General features: G+C 46.8%; 1 protein-coding gene and 3 non-coding genes across 4 annotated transcripts; all 4 read right to left on the reverse strand.

Moving 5' to 3' along the window:
- Positions 1-1,698: 1,698 nt before the first annotated feature.
- On the reverse strand, positions 1,699-13,887 carry RPS12 (ribosomal protein S12). The gene is made up of 6 exons (XM_077289342.1): positions 13,790-13,887; positions 13,608-13,655; positions 13,036-13,152; positions 2,418-2,520; positions 2,086-2,187; positions 1,699-1,789 (listed from the first exon to the last, which is right to left on the reverse strand). The coding sequence occupies exons 2-6, from the start codon at positions 13,619-13,621 to the stop codon at positions 1,727-1,729; spliced, it is 399 nt and encodes a 132-aa protein (XP_077145457.1). The 5' UTR covers positions 13,622-13,655; positions 13,790-13,887; the 3' UTR covers positions 1,699-1,726.
- Positions 1,864-1,995, reverse strand: LOC143810841 (small nucleolar RNA SNORA33). Its single transcript, XR_013223220.1, has one exon. It is a non-coding gene; the product is annotated as a small nucleolar RNA SNORA33 (small nucleolar RNA).
- Positions 2,253-2,339, reverse strand: LOC143810850 (small nucleolar RNA SNORD100). Its single transcript, XR_013223229.1, has one exon. It is a non-coding gene; the product is annotated as a small nucleolar RNA SNORD100 (small nucleolar RNA).
- On the reverse strand, positions 2,600-2,669 carry LOC143810815 (small nucleolar RNA SNORD101). The gene has a single exon (XR_013223197.1). It is a non-coding gene; the product is annotated as a small nucleolar RNA SNORD101 (small nucleolar RNA).
- Positions 13,888-21,361: the final 7,474 nt, after the last annotated feature.

Below are 21,361 nucleotides of genomic sequence, written 5' to 3' on the forward strand. Positions count from 1 at the left end.
GTAGTTGTGGACAAAGTTCTTCATTTTCTCAGATGGTAAAGCTGCCCACTCTTCTTGGCCAAAAAATTCCTGGGCTGTCTAGCATGAACTGCGTGCTCAAGATCTCCCCAGAGTGGCTCAATGATCGAGGTATGTGTGATACTTGTTAATACTGATGTATTCCCCCTATGTGAAGCAGCGATTTGTTTCTTACCACCTATTAAAGAGATACCCATTATGTGTATATTAGCTTATGTGATATACTCCATATAATCACTTGCCCAGGTTTTTGCAGCATGAAATTTGACATCTCCCCTCACCAGTTGCGCATCTTAGGGTATGTGCACACGTTGCAGATTTACTGCGGATCTGCAGCATTTTTTTCTGTGCAGAAATGCTGCAGAACTGGAAGTGATTTACAGTACAATGGTGGCAGAGGTGTGGTGATGCTGCAGAGTGCACCTGTGCAGGGTCCCTTCCTCAGTAAACCAGCAGCAGAAATGTGGCAACGCCACAGCCTGGTCTCCATGGTGAACAGAATGCATCACCAGTTTCCCTGTGGCCATCTTCCTGAAGCTGTGGGCTGCTGAAGGTTTCAGGAAAATGGCTGCCGGAGGCCATGCAGGCACAGATTAGATCTCAGTGGCTACAGGAAAATGACTGCAGGGAAACTCGTGATGCACTTGGCTCTGTTCACATCGTACACCTGGCTGCAGCAGCCACATTCCTGCTGCTCCATGCTATGCTTCACCGCCAACACCAGAACTGCATCATTGCCCCAATTCTGAAGCTGCCGGCTTTGAGAGACCCTGCTCTACTCCCCACTGGCCCTCAGGTAAGATACCTTAAATTTAGTCAATAAGACAGAACCCCATCTTATAAAAAGTTTTCTGCTATTTTCAACCCCAGTGCACGTTATGGTCTGGTGTTGTCTGCCATATTTTTTCAGACTAGAAATTCTTTTTTTTTTAACCCCTTACTTACATTGGATGGGATAGTACATCCGATGTCAGTACCCCTGCTTTGATGTGGGCTCTGGTGGTGAAACTGCATCAAAGCCAGAACATGTCGGCTGTTTTGGACAGCCGACATGTGCCTGCAATAGGCATGGGTGGAATTGTGAGCCATCTGTGCATGTTAACTGGTTAAATGCCACTGTCGAACAGACACTGGCATCTAACATGTGCACTGACCCCTGTCATGTGATTGAGGTCATTGGCATAACCAGAAGTCTCATCGAGACCTAGATGGTCGTTGATGCTGGATTGCCATTAGCACCACCCTGTGGTTAGCACTCACAGCAATACTGTAATTCTGCTACATAGAGGCGATCTGAGCATCGCCTCTATGTAGCAGAGCTGTCGAGCTATGGCAGCTTCTAGCCTCCCATGAAGGCTATTGAAGCATGCCAGAAGTTAACTAAAGAAGATTTAAAAAAAAAAAAAAAAAAAAAAGTATATATTTTTTTTGCCCCATTCAAAATAAATTTTTCCCACAACAGAAAGACTGCATGTTTCCCTTGAAATATTGATTAAAATAGTCAAGCAACACTGCAGTCAGTTAGTCCCATAGGCTTTGAATGAAACAGCTCCACAAACATTCATGGCTAAGGAAGTATAGTAAGGAAGGCAAGGAGTGTATTAAAACCATATTAATGATACCCCTAGTGCTGTGCATATTTAGCCACAAGCATTCCAAGATGAACTAAGCCAAACAATATTGACGTTCAATACTTTTATTCAGATGTTCATTTCTTGCACTTGAAGTATTCTTCAATTACATCCTTGGCCTGGGATTCCTTGCCATAGTCCTAAGACAAGAATACGGTAGTTATTACAATGGGTATTGAAGCTAGCAACATCACACCATGGGTAGTATGGAAAACTTTGTAGCCATTTTTGGGGACCTTAGATGCCACATGAAGGCCCCAAGGCTCGTATGATGGCCTTAATCTTGCCATCATGTTTAAACACATTCTGCAAAACATCCAGTTTAGCAGAAGCTCAATAATGGCAAAAAAAATCTTTGACAACTATTGCCTAAAATTACATTTGTCCACTGGTGATATCGCCAAACACCACTACAAGTGCCAACATTTATAGTCACCTTGACAACCACACAGCTACAGCCAACCACCTTGCGGGGCTTGCCTTCTCTGTCGATTTTACAGAGTCCCACCCATTCACCTAGCTTCTTGCTGTCATCAACCTAAAAAGACAAAGACCAATCTTAGCAATCAACAGTAAAGATACAAAAATGTTAAATTAATGTGTGCTGCTACTCAGAAGAAATTGGGTAACATGTAGGCAGTTTTCCTCACAATATTCAGTAGAGGGAGCCAAGTAATCATCATGTGCAGCATCCAATGGGAATAGAGACCACTATGAAAGGACGCTCCATGACATGGTTTGGTATCCATTATATACTGTAGTACTCACCTTGATGAGATTGATCTGATGCTCAGCACACAGAGCCTCAACTAGCTTCACGTACATTGGCTCATCACAGTTGGAAGCGAGGACGCACAGGTGAGCTTGGCGTCTGCAATACAAGGGATCACGTTAATGGCAGCAGACCCCCTCCTCTTATCCCATTTATAAAATTGTGACTTCAGCAACAGGCTTGTCAGCTCTAAGTTGTCACTCATACAGAGTGAAGGGGTATCCGACATAACAAATCATCATTCAAGCACTGTAGCATATCAGCAACTTCAGAAAGTAACAAACTTAACAAGGTTTATTAATTTCTCATTTCAGTCTATTGTAAGACAATTTCAGGTGCAGGAGATGGGCTTTGTTTTTAGGAGACGACTACTTTAGGCGCTTTGTTGCTGCAACCTCACAGCACAATACAGCTGAATTGGGGTCTTAGTCCATGAGCCGGGCCAGATATCGGTACCACCCGGAGTGACTAATTTTCTTTGGTATTTTTAGGTAGATGCATGTCTGTAGTTTATTTTTTGATATGATAGCCCTTACATATACGTAGCTTATTAACCCCTTCAGCCCTAGGCCTATTTGTACCCAAGTGCCTAAGCCAATCTGACCTGTGCCACTTCATGGGCTAATAACTTTGGAACGCTTTCACCTATCCAAGCCATTCTGAGATTGTTTTCTCGTGACATATTGTACTTCACGTCAGTGCTAAATGGGAGTCAATATATTTTACCTTTCTATATAAAAAAATGCTAAATATTCGGAAATTTTGGAAAAATCGGCAATTTTTTAACTTTGAAATTCTCTGCTTTTTACAAAAATACTGATACCCCCCATAATAGTTATTAATTTACACTCCCCACATGTTTACTTCATATTGGCATCATTTTGAAAATGAAACCTTATTGTTTTACGACGTAATAGGGCTTATAGTTTTATGCGCAATTTTTCACATTTACAGCAAAACCCACTTTTCAAAGGACCAAGTCACTTCTGAAGTCACTTTAAGGGGCTTACATAACAGAAACCACCCATAAATTACCCCATTTTGCAAACTACACCCCTCAAGCTGTTCAAAACTCATTTTTAAAAACTGTTAACCCTTTAGGTGTTCCACAGGAATTTTAGCAGAATGAAGGCGAAATTTCAAAATTTCATTTTTTTTCCAGATATTACATTGTAATCCAATTTTACCTGCAACCTAGCAAGGGTTAACGGCAAACCCAAACTTGGTTACCCTAATTCTGCAGTTTATAGAAACACCCCACATGTACTCGTAAACTAAAGTATGGGCACACAGCATAGCTCAACACGGAAGGAGCGCTATGTGGTTTTTGGGTGGCGGATTCACTGGAAGAAATCTAGGGGGCCATGTCACATTTGAAGGCTGCCTGAGGTACACCCACAGTGGAAACCCCAAAAAGTGACCCTATTTTGGAAACTACACCCCCAAGGAATCTTTTAGGGGGTATAGTGACCACTTTGACCCAACCAGTGTTTCACAGTAGTTGGAAACACTTGGTTGAGAAAATGGAAAAAGTGCATTTTTTACATGAAGGTGTCATTTTAGGCTCATTTTTTTATTTTTAAGAGGTGTACCAGCAAAAAATGCACCCCACTATTTGTTCACCAATCTCTCCCGAACACAACAACACCCGATATGTTGTCGTACACTGCAGTATTGGGGAACGGCAGGCCTCGGAAGGGAAGGAGCGCCAAATGACTTTTGGAGTGCAAATTTTACTGGAAGAAATCTAGGGGGCTATGTCACATTTGAAGACACCCTGAGGTGCCCCAACACACGCACACACACTGACACATACACGTTCTGTGCTGAACAGGACTCTCCGGTCTTCTCTGCAGAGCTCCTATCTCCCTCTGTAGAGGCTGACACCTATTTCAGGATGCAGGCCTTAGAGATCTGTGTGTTGAATCCGGTGTAATCGCTGAAGGATCAGTGTCTGGAGTGATGGACGGCCGGAGGTACAACAGAGCAGTGAGACTACACAAGCTGGTCTATGAAGCACTTATGAGGCTTGCATGGAAAAACTTCCTTCCATGGCTAGAAGAAAACCATGCAAGGGACCTTCACCATCTGGATGAAACACTGAAGAACATCACAAACTTTCGCATCAGTGTGTCGCAGGGATCCTTCGAAAAGCTCTTGGATAATGAATCTTGCACACTTACCCTGAAGCTCTTTCAAGTTTATCTTGAGACCCTCAGAAATGAACAACTCTCAGCATTCTGGATGTCATACTTGGACATGGTCGAGACCATGCTGGCCCTGGTTCGAGCTTCAAGAGAAGGCAACTGGATGCTTCACCTAGGAGCAATCCGACAGATGATACCATGGTGTTTTGCCTATGACAAGGTCAACTATGCCCGATACCTAACCTATTACTATGCCACAATGTCTCGGCTGCCCATAGAACACCCAGAGGTCCATGAATACTTCATGCAAGGTGGCTTTTCGGTCCAGATCGGTAGCAAGAATCCTTTTGGACGAATTCCTGTGGACCAGACCATTGAAGAGACAATCAACAAAGACACCCAGACACCAGGGGGCACAAAAGGCTTCAGCCTCAAAGTTGGAGCTGTTTCCAGGTTCTACCTGACATCAGAGTACCGCAGTATGTACTTGAGGCAGCTGAGGGCCCTGGTAGGCCAACAATATACTGACTTCAGCCATTCAGACCTACAGGTGTCTAGGATTAGAAGAGATGAAGCCGATGTCCAATCTTTCGTTCAACTGCTGGAGACAGGTTGGGTGAACCCCTTCAACAAAGAGCATAATGGTGAACTTATCAGTTTGTCAACAGCGACTGTAGCACCACCAGATGTAGCCAAAGACCTTCAAGGGGCATACAGTATAGGAGAGGATGCATATCAAACATTCAAGGATGAGCGTTTGGGTACCGATAAGCCAACTACATTGTTTCATGACAAGATGACGAAGAACAAACTTAAAACGTTCTCTAACATCCAAATGAAGACACGCAGACAAGGTCTTGGCAAGGAGGTAATTTTGAAGGCTGACAGAAACCTATTTGGCCAGATGATACTTGTAGCTGAGAACAGAAAGCTACAAATGAGTGATGTCTTGACTCATCCCCTGGGTCCATTGCCATGGGCACTTGCCAATGGTGATGGGTCTATCCGCAAGACCAACAAGGCTGCCCTCGCAAGGGAGTTGGAGAGGAATGCTCGTCCTGCAGAAGTGATCCCCGAGCCCTCTGCAACCATCATTGATGGGATGAGCCTGGTTCAGAAACTGAAGGGAAACAATGCAACATTTGGCCAGCTAGCAGGCACAGCAATGAGTCGCGCTATCCATGAGGGTGCTAAGAGCAAGCGCATTGATATTGTCTTTGACGTCTACAAGGAGACATCCATCAAAGATACAGAAAGAGTCAACAGATATGAAGGCACAGGGATCCATTTCAAGAACATTCAACATGGGCACAACATCCAGCAGTGGAAAAAGCTTCTAAGTAGTTCCTCCAACAAGGCAAGTCTCATAAAGTTTCTGGTAGAAGAATGGAAGGCGAAACACCACAGGGAGAAGCTTGAGGAGAAGGAGCTGTATGTCACATGTGAGCAGCTCTGCTTTAAGATCACCAAAGAACAGTGGGAAGAGGCTGCTGACCTTAAGTCAAATCAAGAAGAAGCAGACACACGCCTCCTTCTCCATGCTCTTCATGCAGCAGAATCTGGTTACAAGTCGGTCATCATCACTTCGGAGGATACTGATGTCATGGTCCTGTGTCTGGGCATGTGCCACAAAATCCCATCCCACCTGTTCCAGAAATGCGGTACACAGAACCGGACAAGATTCCTGGATATCACCACTCTGAGCCGAACATTGGGAGGCAGCGTATGTGATTCATTGATTGGTATGCATGCATTTACAGGCTGTGACACCGTCAGTGCATTCGCTGGCCGTGGGAAGATGACGACACTCAAGCAGTTGAAGATGAACAAGACATACCAGGATGCCTTTCAGGAAGTTGGTCGTTCATGGGAAGTGTCTACCGAACTTTTTGAGAAGTTACAGGAAATCACCTGCCACATGTACCTGCCAACTACCCAAACAACTGAGGTAAACAGGCTCCGTTATCAGCTGTTCTGTGCCAGACGTGGAGTGGTAGAGTCAAGTCAACTCCCTCCTTGCCAGGACTGCCTTTTCATGCATGCACTGCGTGCAAACTACCAGGCTGCGATCTGGAGGAGAAGTCTGCAGAGCCAGCCATGGGTTGCAAACCCAACAGACTGCGGTTGGATGATAGATAACGACGGAAAGCTTGTTGTCAAGTGGATGCAAGGGGCACCAGCACCAGAAGCTATTATACAGCTACTGTCCTGCAAGTGTGTGCGGTCATGTGAACTTCCTCAGTGTACTTGCCTCAGCAATGGCCTGAAGTGCACAGACATGTGCAGATTACAGACATGCCAGAACAAGGGTACTGAAGACGAGCCAGTAGAACAACAGTCAGATTCAGAGTCCGATGTTGAAGATATTATGGAGTAACATATATATATATATATATATATATATATATATATATATATATATATATATATATATATATATATATATATATATATATATATATATATATATATATATATATATATATGCACATGACATGTTCAGTGTGTATTTACATAACTTGGATTAAATTTTGTTACAAATACTACATCTAGTCACTCCGGGTGGTACTGATATCGTCATATTTGGTTCTTGGCTCATGCTAAAATTCCTGTGGAACACCTAAAGGGTTAACAGTTTTTAAAAATGAGTTTTGAACAGCTTGAGGGGTGTAGTTTGCAAAATGGGGTAATTTATGGGTGGTTTCTGTTATGTAAGCCCCTTAAAGTGACTTCAGAAGTGACTTGGTCCTTTGAAAAGTGGGTTTTGCTGTAAATGTGAAAAATTGCGCATAAAACTATAAGCCCTATTACGTCGTAAAACAATAAGGTTTCATTTTCAAAATGATGCCAATATGAAGTAAACATGTGGGGAGTGTAAATTAATAACTATTATGGGGGGTATCAGTATTTTTGTAAAAAGCAGAGAATTTCAAAGTTAAAAAATTGCCGATTTTTCCAAAATTTCCGAATATTTAGCATTTTTTTATATAGAAAGGTAAAATATATTGACTCCCATTTAGCACTGACGTGAAGTACAATATGTCACGAGAAAACAATCTCAGAATGGCTTGGATAGGTGAAAGCGTTCCAAAGTTATTAGCCCATGAAGTGGCACAGGTCAGATTGGCTTAGGCACTTGGGTACAAATAGGCCTAGGGCTGAAGGGGTTAATAAGCTACGTATATGTAAGGGCTATCATATCAAAAAATAAACTACAGACATGCATCTACCTAAAAATACCAAAGAGAATTAGTCACTCCGCTTGGTACCGATATCGTCAAATTTGGTTCTTGGCTCATGGACTATCTATTGCAACGAAAAGTAAAGTCAAGACTTTACCATTTACATACACAGTAGCCATGGTCCGCAGCACAGAGCGGATAATTATTGCTCAATGTGTCGCAGAAACTGTAGCCATAGCTTTAAAGTTACAGAATCTACCAGGGATGAAGGAACATTGTCTGTATCTGGTGTAGCTTTTAATATACTCATTAAAGTCACTAGATACCAGAGAACAGGCATTTCACCTATACAGCCATGCAGTTGATAGTTGTGCAACGTTTATCACTTTAATTGGCCCCATCTTAAAAGGCATTTTCTCATTGTTTAGATCAGGTTTGTGTTTTATAGGGTAAAGGCCCCGTCTCACAGCGACGCTGCAGCGATACAGACAACGATGCTGATCGCTGCAGCGTCGCTGTGTGGTCGCTGGGGAGCTGTCACACAGACAGCTCTCTCCAGCGACCAACGATCAGGGGAACGACTTCGGCATCGTTGAAACTGTCTTCAACGATGCCGAAGTCCCCCTGCAGCACCCAGGTAACCAGGGTAAACATCGGGTTACTAAGCGCAGGGCCGCGCTTAGTAACCCGATGTTTACCCTGGTTACCAGCGTAAATGTAAAAAAAACCAAACAGTACATACTCACCATCTGTTGCCCGTCAGGTCCCTTGGCGTCTGCTTCCTGCTCTGACTGAGCCGCCGTACAGTGAGAGCAGAGCGCAGCGGTGACGTCACTGCTGTGCTCTCACTTTACGGCGGCAGTCAGAGCAGGAAGCAGACGCCAAGGGACCTGACGGACATCAGATGGTGAGTATGTACTGTTTTTTTTTTTACATTTACGCTGGTAACCAGGGTAAACATCGGGTTACTAAGCGCGGCCCTGCGCTTAGTAACCCGATGTTTACCCTGGCTACCAGTGAAGACATCGCTGGATCGGTGTCACACACACACCGATTCAGCGATGTCAGCGGGACCTCAACGACCAAAAAAAGGTCCAGGCCATTCCGACACGACCAGCGATCTCGCAGCAGGGGCCTGATCGCTGGTACGTGTCACACATAGCGAGATCGCTACTGAGGTCGCTGTTGCGTCACAAAACTTGTGACTCAGCAGCGATCTCGCTAGCGATCTCGCTATGTGAGACGGGGCCTTAACATTTTAAATTTGCAGCCAATTCTAGCATTTGCCTCCCTTTATAGCAAGGCCGGAAATGCCTACAGGACAGTAGGAGAGAGTATGAAAGGGCTTTTGTCTTGTAGGCTGGATTGTGGACATTTATACAGCATCTTAGATTGCCGTGTATCAGGGCTGAAAGGTGGTGGCCTTCTCACATGGGGCAAGCCTGGTGGCAGGTTCCTATTTAACCCCAGAGCTTTTTTCGGTTTTTGCCTTTTTCATTTATTGCGCCCCTCCTTCCCAGAGCCATAACTTTTCTTTTTCCCATCAATATGGCCATGTGATGGCTTATTTTTTGGGGGATGAGTTGGTACTTTTGAACGACACCACTGGTTCTACCACGTAGTGTATTGGAAAATTGAGGGGGGGGGGGGGGGGGGGGGGGGGGGGAGTGCAATCCCACACTAGGTTCACTAAATGCTAAAACTGACCTGCCGTTATGATTCTCCATGTTGTTACAGGTTCATGGACACCAAATAAGTAGGTTATTTATTTTATCCAAGTGGTGAAAAAAAAAATTCCAAAAGTTTAAAAAAAATAAATGCGCAATTTTCCGAGACCTGTAGCGTCTCCATTTTTTGTTCTCAGGTTTTGTGAGGGCTTATTTTTTTGCGTGCCAAGCTGACGTTTTTAATGATACCACTTGTGCAGATATGTTTTTGATTGCCCGTCATTACACTTTAATGCAATGTCGCAATGACAAAAAAAGTAATTCTGGCGTTCCAAATTTTTTTCTCGCTACACCATTTAGCGATCAGGTTAATGCTTTGGGCGATTCTGAACACGGCGATACCAAATGTGTAGGTTTGATTTTTTTATTGTTTCATTTTGGACGGGGCGAAAGGGGGTGATTTAACTTTTATTTTTTTCATATTTTTAAAAACATTTTTTTTACTTTTGCCATGCTTCAATAGCCTCCATGTGAGGCTAGAAGCTGGAACCACTCAACCGGCTCAGCTAGATGGCAGCGATCATCAGATCACAGGGGGGCGCTCACAGCAGGCCGGCATCAGTAACCGTAGAGGTCTCAAGGACTTCTATGGTTACCATCCTGATGCATCACTGACCCCAATCATGTGACGGGGTTGGCGATGCGCTCATTTCCGGCCATGCGGCCGGAAGTGGTAGTTAAATGCCACTGTCAGGAGCATTTAACAGGTTAATAGTGGCAGGTGAATTGCAATTTCACCCACCGCTATAGCGCACACGTCAGCTGTACAAAACAGCTGACATGTTGCGACTTTGATGTGGGCTCACCGCCAGAGCCCACATCAAAGGGGAGACATAACATGCACCGTACTAGTACGGCACATGTTGTGAAGGGGTACTTCCATCCAAGATAGATTTTTTTTTATTTTTATATGGACCCATCACCTCACATTCTAATAAGGGTATGTGCATACGATCAGGAAATGCTTCGTACTTGTGCAGCATCCTGATGTAACAGTATAGTGGATGGGATTTCAAGAAATACCATGCCCACTATGCGTCCACAGACTCCTGCGATCACCAGCGGAGACTGACATGCGGCATGTGTCTCAAGACTGCCGCATGTAGTTTTCTCTTGCGGAGATGCTCAGCCTCTGCAAGATAAAATTCACCCGTACAATGTAGTGAGGCGGTGAATCTGCACGGTTCAATGAACACAAGCGGAATCACCTGCGTTCAATAGCAAGCAGCAGACATGCACTGTGTCCAAAGCACTGCCGATTACTGATCGTGTGCACATAGCCCAAAAAGCCAAGTACAGCTGCAACATCACCTTGACCACTGCAGCCAATCACTGAAAGTGCAGCTCACATCGGCACTACATGGGTAGAGCTCAGTTGCGCTGATGCAGCCATGTAATGGAAACCAGGACATCAACCCCGCACTAGACCCCAGGAGGATCAGTAAACCATAAAATAAACTGAAGGAGAAAGCTCTACATGGGACGAGTCCATTAAAGGGAACCTGTCACCCCCTCAGGCATTTGTAACTAAAAGCCACCTTGTACAGCACTAATGCTGCATTTGGACAAGGTGGCTTTTAGTTATGCTCCTTGCACACGGTGAAACACTTATAAAATGTGCCCCCTCATACCGTGAAATCGCCAAGGAGGTGGGACTTTCCTTCCTAATCAGATGCAGCACAGCTGTCATTCCTACCCCCTTGGCACCGCCTCCTCAGCGTTGTTTGAATCTGTCCCAGAGCCTGTGCTGTTATGCGTGATCCCTTGGACATGCGCAGGTAGCACTGCCCGTCTTCGGACATCATTTAATGTCAGGCTGACTGCCTGTGTGGCGCGCTGCCTGAGATCCCGCCCCGCAGTGTCTTCTGACTTATTCGCCGTGGCATGCGCTTAGGGATCAGCTGACGTTGAACAGTCTGGAGGCAGAGGGAGATCAGTGAGGCGAAGATATGCACTGCACATGTCCATGAATCCCAGCCCTGCAGTGTGAATTCACGGTGGCGATTTCACAGTATGAGGGGCACATTTTACAAGTGTTTATTTCAGCGTGTGCAAGGAGCTTAACTAAATGCAGCATTAGTGCTGTACAAGGTGGCTTTTAGTTACAAATGCTGCATTTGGACAAGGTGGCTTTTAGTTATGCTCCTTGCACACGATGAAATAAACACTTATAAAATGTGCCCCCCCATACTGTGAAATCGCCCCCGTGAATTCACACAGCGGGGCTGGGATTCATGGCCTTGCGCAGTGCATATCTTCGCCTCTCACTCATCTCCCTCCGCCTTCTTCAGACTGTGCGGCGTCAGCTGATCCCTAAGCGCATGCCACGGCAAATAAATCAGATGACTGTGGGGCGGGATCTCGGGCAGCGATTTCATGGCATGAGGGGGCACATTTTATAAGTGTTTATTTCAGCGTGTGCAAGGAGCATAACTAAAAGCCACCTTGTCCAAATGCAGCATTGGTGCTGCACAAGGTGGCCCTTAGTTACAAACGCCTGGGGGGGGGGGTGGTGACAGGTTCCCTTTAAGAGGTCATCACCACAACAGAGCTCCCTCCCTGCTCACAGGCATCTGCACAGGTAACATTAAAGGGAACCTATCACCCCGTTTTTTAAAGATTAAATAAAAATAGTGTGAAATAGGGGCAGAGCTGGGCTTTACATTAGTGCCTTTTTGTTGCCTTTATTCCCCCGTTAGGCTGCCGAAATACCTGTGTGAAGTAGCCGTTTTGTCCTGTCACTCAAGTTGGTCAGGTCGGATGGGCGTGGTTACAGCGCTTTTTTCCCTCAGAATCCTGCTCATCATTACGTTGGTGGCGTAGTGGTGTGCGCATGTCCAAAGCGAAGATCCACTGCCCAGGAGATTCAAAACAGCGCGGGCTTCGCTATTCGCTGTTTACCGGTGGGCGCGGCCATCTTTCCTGTGGCTGCGCGTGCGCAGATGGAGCGCTCTGCTGCCCGGGCTTCAGGAAAATGGCCGCGGGTTTCCACGCGTGCGCAGATGGAGATCGCGGCAGCCATTTTCCTGAAGCCCGGGCAGCAGAGCGCTCCATCTGCGCACGCGCGGCCACAGGAAAGATGGCCGCGCCCACCGGTAAACGGCGAATAGCGAAGCCCGCGCTGTTTTGAATCTCCTGGGCAGTGGATCTTCGCTTTGGACATGCGCACACCACTACGCCACCAACGTAATGATGAGCAGGTTTCTGAGGGAAAAAAGCGCTGTGACCACACCCATCCGACCTGACCAACTTGAGTGACAGGACAAAACGGCCACTTCACACAGGTATTTCGGCAGCCTAACGGGGGAATAAAGGCAACAAAAAGGCACTAATGTAAAGCCCAGCTCTGCCCCTATTTCACACTATTTATATCTAATCTTTAAAAAACGGGGTGATAGGTTCCCTTTAAACAGGTCTTTGGTAGTGTAACAGCAGCCATTTTAATACAGGAACTACCTAAAAAAAAAAAAGTGTGTTTTGTTAAAGTAAAAGGCACATTTGAGGTAATCATACCTCCACAACCAGCTCTTTAGACATTAAGAACTTTAATGAACTTACTTGTCAAGAGCCTTGGCAGCTTCCCGGATCCCACGGGCCAGGCCGTCATGTATAAGTGCGGTCTTCAGCACTTCTTGAAGAGCGGTGTTAATATCCATTACACCTCCAGCAGAAATGCTGCAAGACAGAAACCATGCTGGGTACTGCAGCACCACAGATACAGCCCTGCCAAGGCACAAGCCCTGGTACCAGCAATGGGTGCCTGTAGGTTTAACCACTGAGGGGGAGAGCCATACAGGTAACAGGCAGGACAGGGGACCGAGGCCAGCCTCCACAGGGCACCGGCACAGCCGCCCGGCCTCACCACCGGCAGGTACAGCCTCCACAGGGCACCGGCACAGCCGCCCGGCCTCACCACCGGCAGGCACAGCCTCCACAGTGCACCGGCACAGCCGCCCGGCCTCACTAACCGTTACACCAGAGAAAAGACTCCAAGTTAAGTCTCAGTTCCACGCGCGGGACGGAGCACTATATCCGGGACTGGAGCCGGCGGAGGGAGACAACTAACAGACAATACACAGCGGGGACAAAACACACGGCCCCAGCACAGAGCCCGGCGGAGGGACACTCACCCTTCCTCGGCCATCCTTGATGTCTAATGGATGTTCGGCGTTACTCCGCTGTAATACAGACATAAAGGAGAAGCGTCAGCTGCGGTAATGGCGCCGCCCGTATTCCCGGACTCAGGGAAGGCGAGATGCCAAAGATAGGCGGCAGATTGTAAGCGGCGCGGACCAGCGCAGCCATTACTTACCCAACCTGCTCCACTGCATTCAGGAAAGAGAAAGCCATGCGCTCACGTCACGTACTTATAGTCAGCCAAGCGTAGCTCCGCCTCCTTACGTGAGGGCAAAGGCAAGAGATGCGTGCGTGGCTGAATGAGACTAGTCCGCCATGTTTGTTGCGGGCAACATCCACCTCACATCTGCATGTATGAAGACACAAGTGCAGAGTGTAGGGGATTCTCGTACGTGGAATTACTAGCAGCTCCTGTACACTAGTGTGTGCGCAAGTGGGAGAAGCCCATTATTAGTAATGGAAACTGCTGGCTGGTTCTTTAGCCTGAGAGAAACCTACAGCAGTGCATAGGACCTGTATACTGACACCCTGTTCACACATTGCAGATGTAGTCATTGTTTTGCATAACAGTTTTAGAGACAACGAGTATATGTACAGGATTTGTTCTCTTTACCAGTCCTGAATAGATTCACTAAAGTGGGAAGAGCAGGGGCACGGCATTGCAAACACTGACCTTCAAATCAAAACTTGCTGGCAGGCACAGACTCCACAGGGCACCGGCACAGCCGCCCAGCCTCACCACTGGCAGGCACAGACTCCACAGGGCACCGGCACAGCCGCCCAGCCTCACCACTGGCAGGCACAGACTCCACAGGGCACCGGCACAGCCGCCCAGCCTCACCACTGGCAGGCACAGACTCCACAGGGCACCGGCACAGCCGCCCAGCCTCACCACTGGCAGGCACAGACTCCACAGGGCACCGGCATAGCCGCCCAGCCTCACCACTGGCAGGCACAGACTCCACAGGGCACCGGCACAGCCGCCCAGCCTCACCACTGGCAGGCACAGACTCCACAGGGCACCGGCATAGCCGCCCAGCCTCACCACTGGCAGGCACAGACTCCACAGGGCACCGGCACAGCCGCCCAGCCTCACCACTGGCAGGCACAGACTCCACAGGGCACCGGCACAGCCGCCCAGCCTCACCACTGGCAGGCACAGACTCCACAGGGCACCGGCATAGCCACCCAGCCTCACCACTGGCAGGCACAGACTCCACAGGGCACCGGCATAGCCACCCAGCCTCACCACTGGCAGGCACAGACTCCACAGGGCACCGGCATAGCCGCCCAGCCTCACCTCTGGCAGGCACAGACTCCACAGGGCACCGGCACAGCCACCCGGCCTCACCACTGGCAGGCACAGACTCCACAGGACACCGGCATAGCCGCCCGGCCTCACCTCTGGCAGGCACAGACTCCACAGGACACCGGCATAGCCGCCCAGCCTCACCTCTGGCAGGCACAGACTCCACAGGGCACCGGCACAGCCACCCGGCCTCACCACTGGCAGGCACAGACTCCACAGGACACCGGCACAGCCGCCCGGCCTCACCACTGGCAGGCACAGACTCCACAGCACATCGGCACAGCCGCCCTTCCACACCACTGGCAGGCACAGACTCCACGGGACACAGGCACAGCCGTCCAGCCTCACCACTGGCAGACACCTACTCCACGGGACACAGGCACAGCTGCCCGACCTCACCACTGGCAGGCACAGACTCCACAGGGCACCGGCACAGCCGCCCGGCCTCACCACTGGCAGGCACAGACTCCACAGCGCATCAGCACAGCTGCCCGGCCTCGCCACTGGAAGGCACAGACTCCACAGGGCACCGGCACAGCCGCCAGGCCTCACCACTGGCAGGCACAGACTCCACAGGGCACCGGCATAGCCGCCCAGCCTCACCACTGGCAGGCACAGACTCCACAGGGCACCGGCATAGCCACCCAGCCTCACCACTGGCAGGCACAGACTCCACAGGGCACCGGCACAGCCGCCCGGCCTCACCACTGGAAGGCATAGACTCCACAGGGCACCGGCACAGCCGCCGGGCCTCACCACTGGCAGGCACAGACTTCACAGGACACCGGCACAGCCGCCCGGCCTCACCACTGGCAGGCACCTACTCCACGGGAAACAGGCACAGCCACCCGGCCTCACCACTGGCAAGCACCTACTCCACGGGACACAGGCACAGCCGCCCGGCCTCGCCACTGGCAGGCACAGACTCCACAGGGCACCGGCACAGCCGCCCGGCCTCACCGCCACCTCAGCAGCATAAAGTTTGCCAGACATGATACTCCGGTGCCTGCAGCTGAATTTCTGGCTGAAGCGAACACCTGTTGTAAGATGCACCTAATTCACCAAGTGGCGTGCATCTCTTGATGATTTAGGTACACTTTACTCCAGAGGGCACAGCGCCAATCTTAATGAATTGGGCCATTAGTCTTTCCAGAATATTTCCAGGTTTCAGGACCTACTGGTGCTTAAAACTTCAAAATACTGCCGAAATTTGTGTGTGAAATTGTAAGGAGATGGACATTCTGCCCACGTTTCCCTCTTGAAGAAACAAGTTTACTGATGTAAAATGTTATATGATGGAATGTGAACTGCGGTGTGTAGTGTGTGTAGTTTGACAATAGGGTTAGTAAGACTTAATGTTTGGGACTAGCCCAGAGTGGGAGGCACTAAGTTGAAGGGAAAGTGATCATTTCTTGTTAGACTGTCAGATAGGGCCTGGAGTGCTTACCAAGAGCACCTAAGGTCCAAGGTGAGTAGAGACACATACTGGGGTGTCCCTTAGTGAGAGGAGACTGAAGAAAAGGGATAGCGAGATCCGAAACAGAAGTGACTAAAAGACAGAGTGACCTTCACGAGACAGGTCCTGGGAGAGGACGCCTAGCCACAAGAACCAGAGTTTAGAACTCTTGAAGATAGCGGGCCTAAGTGGGACTGAGTGAATGAAATGAGTTAGGTGTCCCCAACGGGAATTCCAGAGCTTCAGCATTACCGGCCATACTGACACCCTAAAGGGAAGACGCAGGACAAGTATATTATTCTTTGTAAGCAGGACTGTAGTGTTAGGCTGCCGTCACACTAGCAATATTTGGTCAGTATTTTACATCAGTATTTGTAAGCCAAAACCAGGAGTGGGTGATACATGCAGAAGTGGTGCATATGTTTCTATTATACTTTTCCTCTAATTGCTCCACTCCTGGTTTTGGCTTACAAATACTGATGTAAAATACTGACCAAATACTGCTACTGTGATGGCAGCCTAAGAGCTGGGTTGTGGTGAAGTAGCGAGAAACAGTGGACATAAAGAACAATAGAGAAATGAAGGAAGGAATCTGTGTGTAGAAAATGCTGTTGTGAGGAACGGGTCCATGGACCAACTTAGCTGGAAAATCTGTATATGGGGGTGACTGCAAGACCTGGTTAGGGGTGGGCTGAGTATTTTACACATTCTATCCTTGCGTTTTCCCCTATATGCCTTTAACCCTTTTGTATGCCACTGTTTATTATGCACAATTTTGTCCTTGTATTAAACAAAGTTTTTGCTTTTCTTGTGATATGGTGCAGTTATTGTTTTGACAGCATGTGTATACAGGTCCTTCTCAAAAAATTAGCATATAGTGTTAAATTTCATTATTTACCATAATGTAATGATTACAATTAAACTTTCATATTATAGATTCATTATCCACCAACTGAAATTTGTCAGGTCTTTTATTGTTTTAATACTGATGATTTTGGCATACAACTCCTGATAACCCAAAAAACCTGTCTCAATAAATTAGCATATTTCACCCGACCAATCAAATAAAAGTGTTTTTTAATACCAAACAAAAAAACCATCAAATAATAATGTTCAGTTATGCACTCAATACTTGGTCGGGAATCCTTTGGCAGAAATGACTGCTTCAATGCGGCGTGGCATGGAGGCAATCAGCCTGTGACACTGCTGAGATGTTATGGAGGCCCAGGATGCTTCAATAGCGGCCTTAAGCTCATCCAGAGTGTTGGGTCTTGCGTCTCTCAACTTTCTCTTCACAATATCCCACAGATTCTCTATGGGGTTCAGGTCAGGAGAGTTGGCAGGCCAATTGAGCACAGTAATACCATGGTCAGTAAACCATTTACCAGTGGTTTTGGCACTGTGAGCAGGTGCCAGGTCGTGCTGAAAAATGAAATCTTCATCTCCATAAAGCATTTCAGCCGATGGAAGCATGAAGTGCTCCAAAATCTCCTGATAGCTAGCTGCATTGACCCTGCCCTTGATGAAACACAGTGGACCAACACCAGCAGCTGACATGGCACCCCACACCATCACTGACTGTGGGTACTTGACACTGGACTTCAGGCATTTTGGCATTTCCTTCTCCCCAGTCTTCCTCCAGACTCTGGCACCTTGATTTCCGAATGACATGCAAAATTTGCTTTCATCAGAAAAAAGTACTTGGGACCACTTAGCAACAGTCCAGTGCTGCTTCTCTGTAGCCCATTTCCTGCACACGCCTGTGCACGGTGGCTCTGGATGTTTCCACACCAGACTCAGTCCACTGCTTCCTCAGGTTCCCCAAGGTCTGGAATCGGTCCTTCTCCACAATCTTCCTCAGGGTCCGGTCACCTCTTCTCGTTGTACAGCGTTTTCTGCCACATTGTTTCCTTCCAACAGACTTACCATTGAGGTGCCTTGATACAGCACTCTGGGAACAGCCTATTTGTTGAGAAATTTCTTTCTGGGTCTTACCCTCTTGCTTGAGGGTGTCAATGATGGCCTTCTTGACATCTGTCAGGTCGCTAGTCTTACCCATGATGGGGGTTTTGAGTAATGAACCAGGCAGGGAGTTTTTAAAAGCCTCAGGTATCTTTTGCATGTGTTTAGAGTTAATTAGTTGATTCAGAAGATTAGGGTAATAGGTCATTTAGAGAACCTTTTCTTGATATGCTAATTTATTGAGACAGGTTTTTTGGGTTATCAGGAGTTGTATGCCAAAATCATCAGTATTAAAACAATAAAAGACCTGACAAATTTCAGTTGGTGGATAATGAATCTATAATATATGAAAATTTAATTGTAATCATTACATTATGGTAAATAATGAAATTTAACACTATATGCAAATTTTTTGAGAAGGACCTGTATATGTTTAATAGGATATACAGTTATATGAAAAAGTTTGGGCACCCCTATTAATCTTAAGCTTAATGTTTTATAAAAATTGTGTTTTTTGCAACAGCTATTTCAGTTTCATATATCTAATAACTGTTGGACACAGTAATGTTTCTGCCTTGAAATGAGGTTTATTGTACTAGCAGAAAATGTGAAATTTGCATTCAAACAAAATTTGACAGGCGCATAAGTATGGGCACCCTTACCATTTTCTTGTTTTAAATAATCCTACCTACTTTTTACTGACTTACTAAAGCACTTTTTTTTGTTTTGTAACCTCATTGAGCTTTGAACTTCATAGCTAGGTGTGTGCAATCATGAGAAAAGCTACTTAAAGTGGCCACTTGCAAGTTGTTCTCCTGTTTGAATCTCCTCTGAAGAGTGGCATCATGGGCTCCTCAAAACAACTGTCAAATGATCTGAAAACAAAGATTATTCAACATAGTTGTTCAGGGGAAGGATACAAAAAGCTGTCTCTGAACCTGTCAATTTCCACTGTGAGGAACATAGTAAGGAAATGGAAGTACACAGGTACAGTTCTTGTTAAGGCCAGAAGTGGCAGGCCAAGAAAAACATCAGAAAGGCAGAGAAGAAGAATGGTGAGATCAGTCAAGGACAATCCTCAGACCACCTCCAGAGAGCTGCAGCATCAACTTTCTGCAGATGGTGTCACTGTGCATCGGTCAACTATACAACGCACTTTGCACAAGGAGAAGCTGTATGGGAGAGTGATGCAAAATAAGCCGTTTCTGCAAGCACGCCACAGAGTCGGCTGAGGTATGCAAAAGCACATTTGGAGAAGCCAATTTCTTTTTGGAAGAAGGTCCTGTGGACTGATGAAACCAAGATTGAGTTGTTTGGTCATACAAAAAGGCGTTATGCATGGCGGCAAAAAAACACAGCATTCCAAGAAAAACACTTGCTACCCACAGTAAAATTTGGTGGAGGTTCCATCATGCTTTGGGGCTGTGTGGCCAATGCCGGCACCGGAATCTTGTTAAAGTTGGGGGACACATGGATTCCTCTCAGTATTTTATTATTATTATTATTATTTATTTATATAGCACCATTAATTCCATGGTGCTGTACATGAGTATCAGCAGATTCTTGACAATAATGTTCATGAATCAGTGACAAAGTTGAAGTTACGCAGGGGATGGATCTTTCAGCAAGACAATAATCCAAAACACCACTCTAAATCTACTCAGGCATTCATGCAGAGGAACAATTACACTGTTCTGGAATGGCCATCCCAGTCCCCAGACCTGAATATCATTGAACATCTGTGGGATCATTTGAAGAGCGCTGTCCATGCTCGGTGACCATCAAACTTAACTGAACTGGAATTGTTTTGTAAAGAGGAATGGTCAAAAATACCTTCATCCAGGAACTCATTAAAAGCTACAGGAAGCGACTAGAGGCTGTTATTTTTGCAAAAGGAGGATTTACTAAATATTAATGTCACTTTTCTGGTGAGGTGCCCATACTTATGCACCTGTCAAATTTTGTTTGAATGCAGATTGCACATATTCTGTTAGTACAATAAACCTCATTTCAAGGCAGAAACATTACTGTGTCCAACAGTTATTAGATATATGAAACTGAAATAGCTGTTGCAAAAAAAAACAATTTTTATAAAACATTAAGCTTAAGATTAATAGGGGTGCCCAAACTTTTTCATATAACTGTATTTTCCTGTTTTGTGTATACATTGCTCAAAATAATAAAGGGAACACTTAAACAACAGAATATGACTCCAAGTAAATCAAACTTCTGTGAAATCAAACTGTCCACTTAGGAAGCAACACTGTTTGACAATCAATTTCACATGCTGTTGTGCAAATGGCATAGACAGCAGATGAAAATTATTGGCAATTATCAAAACACACTCAATAAAGGAGTGGTTCTGCAGGTGGGGACCACAGAACACGTCTCAGTACCAATGCTTTCTGGCTGATGCTTTGGTCACTTTTGAATGTTGGTTGTGCTTTCACACTCGTAGTAGCATGAGATGGACTCTACAACCCACACAAGTGGCTCAGGTAGTGCAGCTCATCCAGGATGGCACATCAATGCGAGCTGTGGCAAGAAGGCTTGCTGTGCCTGTCAGCTTAGTGTCCAGAGGCCGGAGGCGCTACCAGGAGACACGCCAGTACACCAGGAGACATGGAGGGGCCATAGAAGGGCAACAACCCATCAGCAGGACCGCTACCTCAGCCTTTGTGCAAGGAGGAACAGGAGGAGCACTGTCAGAGCCCTGCAAAATGATCTCCAGCAGGCCACAAATGTGCATGTGTCTGCACAAACGGTTAGAAACCGACTCCATGAGGATGGTCTGAGTGCCCGACGTTCACAGATGGGAGTTGTGCTCACAGCCCAACACCGTACAGGACGCTTGGAATTTGCCACAGAACACCAGGATTGGCAAATTAGCCACTGGCCCCCTGTGCTCTTCACAGATGAAGGCAGGTTCACACTGAGCACATGTGACAGACGTGACAGAGTATGGAGATGCCATGGAGAGCGATCTGCTGCCTGCAACATCCTTCAACATGACCGGTTTG

Source organism: Ranitomeya variabilis, chromosome 2 (assembly GCF_051348905.1).
Source record: "Ranitomeya variabilis isolate aRanVar5 chromosome 2, aRanVar5.hap1, whole genome shotgun sequence".
Lineage (NCBI taxonomy): Eukaryota > Metazoa > Chordata > Amphibia > Anura > Dendrobatidae > Ranitomeya > Ranitomeya variabilis.

Excerpts from the sequence above, each read along its gene's own strand:
- RPS12 (XM_077289342.1), bottom strand. Across the intron at positions 2,521-13,035 it reads GCTGCCAAGGCTCTTGACAA|ACGCCAAGCTCACCTGTGCG; the intron begins GTAAGTTCATTA and ends CTTGTATTGCAG. Across the intron at positions 1,790-2,085 it reads GTAGCTGTGTGGTTGTCAAG|GACTATGGCAAGGAATCCCA; the intron begins GTGACTATAAAT and ends TTCTTGTCTTAG.